The 10,936-nt window shown below is 41.8% G+C and overlaps 1 protein-coding gene across 1 annotated transcript; it reads right to left on the bottom strand.

Annotated features, from left to right (window-relative positions):
* Positions 1 to 690: 690 nt before the first annotated feature.
* Positions 691 to 10,313, bottom strand: lhx2b (LIM homeobox 2b; the record flags this gene model as incomplete). The annotated part of the gene is made up of 5 exons (XM_084550818.1): positions 10,179 to 10,313; positions 8,455 to 8,657; positions 7,203 to 7,573; positions 4,088 to 4,293; positions 691 to 981 (listed from the first exon to the last, which is right to left on the bottom strand). The coding sequence occupies exons 1-5, from the start codon at positions 10,296 to 10,298 to the stop codon at positions 691 to 693; spliced, it is 1,191 nt and encodes a 396-aa protein (XP_084406944.1). The 5' UTR covers positions 10,299 to 10,313.
* Positions 10,314 to 10,936: the final 623 nt, after the last annotated feature.

The raw sequence follows: 10,936 nt of genomic DNA, 5'->3' as shown, positions 1-10,936 counted from the left end.
GTTTGCTATAACTCACATCACCATGCTTTTCTTTAATAAAAGCACAGCACGCGCAGACACACCAACACAAAGAGGAACAATCATAGTACACACACACACGCACACACACACACATGCGCACAAGCAGCAGAGGTAATATACCCATACTGCCCAGCCCTGTTCATTCACGTGTTATCAAATGTTTAGAACAGCAGTTACGATAAATGGACTGTAAGGCACACTGCAGTCGTAGGATATTGTAACCTGTGTTTAATCTCAGATTTCAAAAAAAAAAAGAAAGAAAGAATTTTTTACAATCCTTCTAACAGTGACTCTTGTACAACAACATAAATACTGTGCTGGGAAAAAAGAAAAGAAAAAATATCTTCCAAAAATGAAACAGTTTCCCCCCCCCTCTGCAGTCTCTTTCTGTAAACATTGGAAAATGCAAATCAAGCCTCCTCAGTTCTCAACAAGACAACAACATCAAAATAACAACAACTGTTCCATCTGTAAGGCATGGCCGCCTCACTATGCAAATAGGCTCTAATGGACTCACAGAGAAGTGAAGTCTTTCTTTTTTTTTTATGTTCGGTGTCCTTCTCTTTTCTAATCCGTTGAGTGTTCCTAGGAGTGAACAGTGCTCAGTATTAGATCCAGAAGGAGCAGAGGTAAGTGGGAGTGGGGAGCAGGGGCGAGGGACTGGGTTCATCAGAAGAGGCTGGTCAGCGTGGTCTGTGACGGGCTCCGGCACTCGTGGACGTCCATGCTGCCCGGCACCGAGGTGAGCACCGAGGTGACGGTGGGCATGGTGGGGTTGGTCAAGTCTGTCAGGGTGGTGGGGGTGCTGGAGGGACTGATGGAGGCGTTGGAGATCTCCGAGGCCGGGCCCGACGGCGTGCCCCCCTGCAGCGTGGAGCCGTCGGACGCCTTGTCCACCCCGGTGCTCTCTTGCCGCAGCAGGTTCCGCCTAAACTTGGCCCGGGCGTTTTGGAACCATACCTGTGAAAAAATAATGATTAAATGAAATCAATGATCCGCTGAAGTACAGAGTCTAACAGATTCTGCAGATATCATGACATGCAAGATATGATTAAAGGAAGCAAACATGCAACATATAAGAAAATATTTACCAGGGGTTCTTAAAGGTTCAGACCAAGAGTCCAGCACTCAAATATTCATTGAAACTGTTTCTTTTCCTAGAAGGTTATCTAGAGCGGACGAAATACTGTTTCTGGAAAGACATGTTGGCACTACATAAATACCTTTTTTTTAGTCAAAAGAAGTGAGCACCGCATATTAAAATACACAAATTTCTGTTATTATTATTATTTCTATTGGACTGAAGGCTGAACTCTGACACGCAGATATCTCATAAGCTGAACGTCAACAACAACCAGAAAAACATCTAAAATCCACATGACTGGATGCAAATAAAGATTAGTGACAAAATTATCTTTTTTTTTTTTAATTATTATTATTTTGTGGAACCAATCATTTAAATGTGTCCCACAGCCCTTCCTATTTATTTTTTTTATTTTATTTTTTTTTACCTAGCATTTTCTACAGCATCCCATTAGACTTGATTCCTCTGATGGCAGTCCTCTTCCATGCAGATTAAGTATTTTACATGGAAATTAAGTTTCCTACAGAAATGTAAAGTGCCACTTAGAACACACTGAACATCCTATCTGCCTGCATCCTTGTCACTTACTACAGCAGGAAATACGGAGTCCAGGCATTTCAAACGAATCTGCGCGTACAGCTGCATCACCACACAACAGTAGCAGAATTGACGCTAATAAAAAAAAACAGACATGATGCTCACACTGATGGATTACTCACTGCTACCGAGACAGTGTGTGTAAGCTAATTTTGATTGCGTAAGTAAAATGAATACAAAGCCACGGCTGCTTGAAAGGTGTGAAAATAACCTCCGACTCTGTGGTTTGCGTTGGAGAGTTGTTAGCTATGAGTTAAAAACACGTGAGGCTGCCCTCCCCATGAAAAAAATAAATAAATTGCCGCATCTGTCTTTTGTTCAAATGCATGAATAACACATATTTTCATATTTCCTTGACAAGCGCCTCGGCAGCTGCGCCGGGAGCAAAGACAGAAGTGGCGTGATGCTGTTATAGAGCCTCAGAAGCTCCTGAGGAGGAAGACACGGTGGACCACAGGACCAAAGCTGACACATAATGATTAATTTCATGATTGTTTCTCCATCTACAGTGATTGCTGGTAACTTTTGACCGAGAAACAGGTCATGCCACGGATTAGAGCTGAGCTGCACTGGCCAGTGTTTGTTTATCATAACCTGAAAACAGAAGCACATCCTGGAAAACCTGCAGAAAACAATCACCACACTCAGGTTCCCTTTTGCATTTTTGTGTCTTTTAGCTCATTGTTTTGGTTTTCTGGACCAATCTGTTTTGGTACACTCTCAGCATTCTCACCAGAATAACTACTACCCCACCAAACATATTCTTAGCAGCTGGTGGAGACCAAAAACAGCGCCAATGTTTCACTTGACTAGAAATGCAGCTTGACATAACTTCAATGAAAGCTGATGTTGTTCTAAAATGTTGCTTTTGTGTTAGCGAAATCATACGGATCATACGGACAACATAATTGGCAAATGCAGGTTCAATCTTTCCGTGCTTAACCCTAACCAAGCAAATAAATGATACGGCCTGACACCATCTCCACCACAACCACTTCCATCCATTCGCTGTAAGTTACGCGCACACGCCAGTGAGCATCTCCTTGTGTCTGTTTAAAGTGTGTTTGCAGATGCTATGACTGGAGAGTCAAGGATAAAAGTATACTTAAAAACACAGAGCTGGGGTGCTCTTCTACTGCGCATAAAAGTTATAAAAACCTCTACTTTTCATGGCGAATCAAAGAAAAAAAAAGGCCTTTTCTTTTATGCGTTCACATTAAAATGAAAAGCCTTGGCTTCCTGTTTTCGTTGATCCTATGAAAAAAAAGAATAATAATGGACCTGTCTGCAGAGTGTGCGGAGATAAAAAGCTGCTACAGTTTCAGCCATTATTCTCATGTTTGCAGTGAAATTAATGATTTCCTTCTCTTCTCCCAGAGGATGTATGGGAATAAACCACGCCCAAGATTTGTCCCTGATGTGCATTTATTTTTCATGTTTTAAAATTGAAACTTTCCTCTTTTTTTTTTTTTTTCTTTTCTCCAGTAATAAAAGAAGTAGCATCTGTACAGCGTGGAGTGAGCGAGGTGGCGGTCTGTGCTGAGCCGAGTGTCGAAGCGTGTTAGCGACGGAATCATGACAGAGCCATGGGAACCAGGCGGCGGGAGAGAGAGGCGCTTCAGCTGGAATAACAGGCACCAAAACTTGAACGCATCAAAGCAAAACGACTGCTTTGTTTTCTGCGAGCATTAATTAAAGCGGCGGGATGAGGGTTTTTTTTCTTCTCTCTCTCTCTCTTCCTTCTCAGAAAAATTTTGATTCAGAAACCTTTTTGTCTCATTTTTCTTCTTCTCAGTACCCCAGATAATTTGCTGTCATCTTTTGTGGAAATCAAACGCTCCGTTGAGCTTTCTATTTCTTTGCATGTATTACAGAGCTTTTTGTTTTTCATCCCTCAGTCATCACCACAGCTTCACATCATCCACTGAAATGCATTACATTCACTTTTTTCCTATGGTTCTTCTTTCGTTTTCAGGTAATTTTGCATTCCAATATAAACACAACATATTGAGCCTGTTCACCTCAAAGCAATTAGAAAAACTGCTTCTTTACAATATAGCTTTTCTTTAAATTAATGATTGCTTCTTGAATTAATAAAATCAAATCAAGAGAGAAGGCAAGAAAATACATTCTTGCTTTGTGCAGCTTGTTTTCACTTTTCTTTCGAGCCTTGAAAATAGCATGAAAACAGCAATATTTTTAATATAAAGCAGCTGATTGACTTCTCTCAGGAAAACCTCACTTCATCTTTCATTGGAGGCAGCTTGATTTGCATTAGAAGCAAGTGAAGCTCCATCACCTCTATTGACGTGTAGCTGCGCTTTCTGACCTTTTTGGTAAAGTAAAGCGGGATCATGCACGGAGGTGGGAGGCTGCTGGGGTTACCTGCAAGACCCGCTTGGTGAGGCCGGTTTTCTGGGCGAGCTGCTTGAGGTCCTTGGCGTCTGGGTTGTGGTTGATGGCGAAGTAGGACTTCATGGTCCTCAGCTGGTGGTGCTTGAAAGACGTCCGCATGCGCTTGGTCTTCTGACTGGAGCTGTACTGAGAGTCCCGGTCCATGGACTCACCGTCATTCTCGTTACAGCTCAGTGCTGTGGGCCGACAGGGAGCAAGGAGAAGACAGGGAGTTAAGACAGGAGGAATATCATCATTCCATTCCTCTGTAGGAACACTGTAGGACTAGGTCCTGAAATTGTCTTCCCACCAATAATCAAACCGCATTGTGTTGTTAACAGCATGCAGTCGGCCCCAAATGTATCATATAGAATATATTCTGCATTTTAAATCTATTGTGTGTCCTTATATTTAATTTTAAATCTCTCAGAAAATAAAAAAGTCTCTCCCAAGTGGTTCAAACTTTCCAAAGACAGGAATGCATGAGTAGCATGCGTTGGCCACGCGAATGTCATTGAAAAACATTAGTTTGAAGGTGATTGACACTGCTATTTTGTCAATATTATTGCCAAACTTTCTAAGAGGGTTCCTTTTCCTCATATAAATCCATATAATCCATCTAAAGTGACACTGAGACCTGACAGTTTGTTTGTTCCAGCTGCAGACCATCTACCTCTCCTCACCTCCTCTGACTTTCTGTCTCTGTCTCAGTGATTGTCTGTCTTTCTATACTGGGATGAGGTTCACAAGCCTTGCTTCAGCGAGCACACACACGAACACACACACACACACATGCACACAAACGCACACAAACACACACACAGCAACAACACGCATGTATTTGTCCCAGCCTGCAAATTTCTTGGCAATATTCAAAGTGTTGCTGCATGCATAACAGTTCGCATTCAATATCAGAACGCTGCAAATGATGAATATGAAGTGAGTGAAAACCATCAGAATAACACTTCACTTAATTAGCCCATACACACCAGGCAGAACAAATGCTGCTTTCTGGCCAAAGCATATGCTGCAGCGTTTAAAAAATAAATAAAAAAGGAGCAGAAGAAGAATAAAAACAGCTTGTGGATGGTTTCCTACTCGTCTCCTAATCCTCCTGCTGAATCCTCAGCATTAACAAAACCTCAGAGCTGATGTGTGCTGCTCCCGGTCACCACATGTTCTCATGTGATAGTTCAGGTGAAGAATTACTGTTGTTTCCAGCTGGAAACAGAAGAGGGCGCCTCTTCACTCACAATAAACCCTCTGAATCACATTCATTTTCTTCAGACAGTTGTTAAGTACCCTCAATGGGAAGGGGGGAGGATAGGAAGATTAAGAATTTCTTAGTCTGAAATTAGGTTTCCTTTTAATCTTCATCAGGAAATCTTGTGTAGTTGAAATTTTAAGACTTTCACTGGTATCATAAGGTTTAAAAAAATATGGGTCTTGATCCAGGAGGAAAACAAAAGCAAGGAGCTTTGGAAACAAGTGGGAATACATGTAATTCACTTGTTGCAGCTCATTTAAACTAAACTGACTGACCTGTTAAAACCATTTCTTGAACCACAACAGGAAACCTCATGTTTAGTCTTTGGTTCTGTCTGTTTCTAATCAGCTTTTTTCATGTGAACACGAGGAGAGTTAAGGAAGATAATAAAGAAGAAAGAAAAAGACGTGAGGTTCCAACCAGATAGCGCCGCAGTTAGAAAGTTATTGTACTCCCTGCTCCCTCTTCCAGTGAATAACTCATCAAATCACATTGATTTAGATGGTGCACACCCAGTTTGGCCTGGTCCCAATGCAAAAAGGCTCCAGCAGTGTGTGTGTGTGGGTGTGGGTGTGTGTGTGTGTGTGTGTGTGTGAAGGGCTGGGGATGGGGGTGTTAGGGTCTGTAGATGTCTATGGAGCCTGACAAGTGGAAAAGGGCGAAAGCAAAAGCCGGAACATTAAAAAACTTCTCTTTTATCCCCCCAAGAGGACAGGGGAGAGGGGGGGAAAAAAAAAAAGAAAGAAAAAAACACAGGCAAACTGAAACATCCACACGCTGATTATTTTTAAGATGATCAAGTTGAAAAAAAATGGGTTAAATTCAGGTTTTAAGAAAAGTTAGGCTTCAACATCTATATAAAGCTGCACATAAAGTCCAATCCACATTTATGGAGATAAACGCATTGCTCGCTGGGTTGCTTCTCTCCACATTTGTTGATGTGTGCCTGTGACACGTCTCTGTTTTTGTCCTGCTTGGCCTCACACTTGGCCTGCATGCTTTTCTGTCTGTGTATTAGTTGGTATTCAGGCTTATTCATGCACAAAGTTTGGCCTCCACATGACAATGCTGCTGTTATTTCCGGGTAATAATATGAGAGTTCATGATACAAAAAAAATAAAAAAAACGTCCACAGAGGTCTTGAAAACCCAACTAAAAGTTTATGAACTCTGCAAATAAAATTTAGAGCAATGTAAAAAAAAAAAAATAAGGTCACTGGAAGCTCAATATTAAGCTCAATGCGTTTCTTTGGAAGTGTTTGTTGACACCAGTTCAGACTAAGCCTTCTGTTGTATCATAAGGACAAAAATGTGCTGAATTATTTAAAGAAATATTGTAATAAAGAAATAGATTTTTTTTTAACAAAAGAATAATTACTAAATAAGCAGCTGGGCCAGGGGCGAGCTTTGCAGTTTTCCTTAGCACAGGAAAGTGTCCTATGATGAAGTTATAATAGCGTCACCACCGAGGACGGTATAGGCACAACATAAATCCCTACAGGAATGTTACAAACATTTTTCATTAATGAAGCCTGTCACCCTCAATCAGCTCCCATCACGCTTCATGGCTCTTTATTTCAACTGTGGAACGAGCTTCAGCGGAAAATACTCAACTTTTTATGGTGCGTTTTAGCCCTAAAATAATTATTTTGCAGGTAAAAGTCAGCATCAGAACAAGTTAAAGAGCCAATATAAAAATAGTTTTACATTTTTTCTTTTTGCAAAAATGCTGCAAAAACAGTTGTTGTTTTTTTTTCCTTATGTCTTGCTAAACTTGATTAATAACAACATTAATAATTCATTCTTCATATTATTATTTTTTACAGAAATCTCTTCTTACCTGCGTTATAAGCAGCCAGCTCGGCCCCCGGCCCGGGGCTTTTCCTCTTCCTGGGCCGTCCTTTCTGAACTGTCCCCACGCCGTTGAAGTAGGATAGTCCGAGCGTGTTGGCCGGGCCCAGGCCTTTGTGCGGAACAACGTCCGCGTGGTTAAAATGTGTCTGATATTCTCCCTGGATGAGAGTCTCAAAGTGCAGCCGGCAGTACACCAGACTATCCTTCATGCCAAAGTGGTCCCCGGTGGTGAGCATCTTGCTGCAGGTGGTGCAGGTGAAGCAGTTGAGGTGGTAGACCAGGTCCCGGGCCCGCATCACCATCTCCGAGGCTGAGATCCCCAGGTGGCACCGAGCGCATCTCTGCACCGAAAATCTTCTGCGGACAACACAGAAATAGCATCAGCGGCTGGACACGGAGCCCTGCGGGCCCTCGGTGGGTGACTGTGGCCCGTGGTGAGTAATCTATGCTGCGCTGCGTTCTTATATGCACAAAGACGAACTTTTTACGCGCTTAAAAACAACGCTTAAAGTTTCTCTGATGACTATAGGGAGACGAATTCACACCAGGCAGAAACAAATCGCGTTTGCTGTTGTTAAAACAAACATAACATTTTGATATTTACACATTTGTAATGCATGTAATTTTCAAGGGGCTAATGCATCCCAGAGCAACCCTGTCATTGGAGTGTTGGGGGAGGGGGGAGGGAGGGTCATACTCCCCCAGAGAGCTGCTAACCCGCTATTTCATTATTTTTCTTTCGGTGCAGAGTTTTAGCACCACGGACAATATGGTTCACATCTTTTGTTTATTCCATCCATTTAGACTGTGCTCTTTATGTATAGTTTCCTTTTGAAATAAACATTTGAACACAGTGGAATCCCACTGACAGCTAAGTGGTGGACAAAATATCAGCAGCAGTTTCGGCACCAGTTTTACAAATATTTTCAACCGGGAAAAAATATGTGTATGTTTTTTCTTCTGAAGCAAAACGTTTTTTTTTTTTTTGTTAAACCAAATCAAGAAAAAGCCGTTTCATTTACGCATTTAAAAATGCTATTTTAAAACGGCCAACCTCTGCTCATACATATGCTTTAAACGCAGAGTATACAAATATTAAAAGATCACGTTACTGACAGCTGAGCCACACATTCAGTGCACTTTCCTCCCTCCATGCTGTCATCTAGAAAAACACAAACAGCAGAGCTGATCCCGGGCACTTGTGGAAGGGGAGCTCCAGGCCCCGTGCGCCCTCCTACCTGTAGTAGTCCTCCTTGCAGTAGATGCTGCCGTCCTTGCTGAAGCAAGTGAGCTCGGACTCCAGGTTGAGTTTGCACTCGCAGCACTTGAGGCAGCGCATGTGCCACTGTTTGTCCACGGCCAGCAGGTAGTAGCGGTCCGCGATCTTCCTGCCGCAGCCCGCGCACAGAGCTACGCGCTCGTTAGCCATACACGGCATGGACTGCAGGTCAGCATGGGGAGAGGGACGGGGACACGGCGTCAGGGCAGGCAGTGAGGAAGAAAAAAAAAATACAAGTGGAGAATTTCAGAATGGCATCCTGATGGCTTGATATTAAAACACAAAAACATGGAGAGTAAACCAAATCTATCCTGGAAAGCCAGTGTACTGCACCTCCAGATTATTATCATGGCATATAGCCCCTTATACTGAGGGCCACCACCATCACACACATACCCCAAGAGTGTAGAGACATTCAGTTTCATTTGTGCTTGTTTGTTTTTAATATATGAATAAAACTGCATTTTCAACACCGCCAGTAACACAGTACATAGCTACAATAGTAATAGCCATGATAATAAAAACTCAGTTCTACTGCCACGGTGTAAGAGATTACAATATTAAAATGAATGCTTTTGTTAGACTGCACGAACAAAAAGAATAATAATAATGGGCTACAATTATGCTTCTGGAGTCGCTACAATGAATAATGAGAATTACACTGCTGCCACAGGAGACTACACAAGGCAGGATAACGCCATAATATTTGTGTGGCCACAATATATATATAATGTGGCAAATAAAAATAAACATAAACTGGTGCAGTTTCACTTAAAACACACTGCCAATGTCGGTTAACACGCTGTGTGTGTGGTGTTGCAGGAATAAAAGAACATTTATGGCCATGGACAGTGATTGTCTGTGCTGTCAGCCTCTATCAGAGGAAACGCTTAGCTGTGTTAATAAAACAAGGTTTAATAAGAATCTTTTCTTTGTAACGACTGGGCTGTTATTTCAGAGAGGCCTGCAAAACAGACACGTGCACGCACAGCTCTGCAAATAATATGCATTTAAAATAAACGACTATTTTCTCTTGCCTGTTTCTTCTCTCTTTTTTTTTTTTTATTTAATTTAATTTTGTTTTGGGGATATTTATGAATTGTTCCTGAACCTAGAGATTTCTGCATATTATTAAATTAGCATTACTGTTAACAAAACAAAAAGAGAACATGCTGAGTAAAAATCAAAATGACCTGTCTTGTGCTAATTTGCACAAAACAGCAGCAACAACAACAAAAAAAAATCTAATAAAAACAAAAGCCCACATCTTTTATTTTTTTGTTTCCTGCGCGTGTTTTGACACCAAAAGCAAATTTAGCCTACAGAAATAAATGGCGGAATTTTAAGGACAAAATTAGTCTTTTTAATGTCTTAAATTTATTTTGAATTGGTCAGCCCTGGTTTGGTTTTATCTGCAGCTTTGCTGGGACTAAAATAAGTTTCAAATTAAACAGTAGCTGTCGAAATGAGAATAAACACCCTTGTTGGAGGAAGTTTGTCGGTGTATTTAAAGCAACTAAATAAGAAGCTGGGACAGTTAGTGGATTTCCTTCCCCCCTGAGTGAATTAAAAGCAAAAACAAAGTGCTTGGAGGTGTATACAGTGCAGCAGCTGTCACATGCTTCCAGGCTGCCATGCTGCCTGCGCTAACAAGCCGAGAGGGCCAAAATGAATTTCGCCTACCGTCTCTGATTCCCCCATATCGATGGCTGAGCTGATGGCTGCTGACTCGCTTTTTCCTCTCCGGTCCATTTCTTCCACCACACCGTGCACGTCGCCTCCAGGGAGGCCATGGAAAAGCATCGTTGCCGCAGACGGGAGGATATTATAACTGTTCTCTTCGGATCTGCAAGCCAAGATGTCCATCAGAGGCAAAACCCTGCGCAATAATGCCACTCAAAATTCTCGATCTTTTTTTTTTTTTTTTTTTTTTAGGTTTTCCTTTCTCGCCGTGACAAGTGAGAAATCCAGATCAGGGAGGAAAAAATATGAGGGAAAAATTGGACACGTGTTCTCCACACTACGTCTCATCTGCCAATGGAAACCGTCATCCGAATCTCTGCAGCTCTCATTATTAATAAGCTATGATTAATTCATTAATAACCGTACAGATTTCGCTACTCTTACTAGAGCCTATGTTCTATCAGGTAAGATTAGATTTACGGCATTACCAGTTACTCTTTCTACATTTTCTTTTCCATGTTCGGTGAATAAACATACCAACTATGGAAGCTCCCGCTGTATGTGTCTCAGCACCGAAGCCTCCTCCTCGCTGGGAGTAATATTTCAGGGTTTCGACAGTCTGCAAGGCATTGGCAAATTTCTGTAGAATTTTTTTTTTCTGCAGAACAGTTAACTATGTATAACTGGCACTGCCAAAAGCTAAGCAGCAGCCTCCTATTGCATCACACAGCCAGAAAAATTCTATTTCCCCAAAAATA

Source organism: Chelon labrosus (assembly GCF_963514085.1).
Source record: "Chelon labrosus genome assembly, chromosome: 9".
Taxonomy (NCBI): Eukaryota; Metazoa; Chordata; class Actinopteri; order Mugiliformes; family Mugilidae; genus Chelon; species Chelon labrosus.
This window is presented reverse-complemented; position numbering and strand designations above follow the sequence as displayed.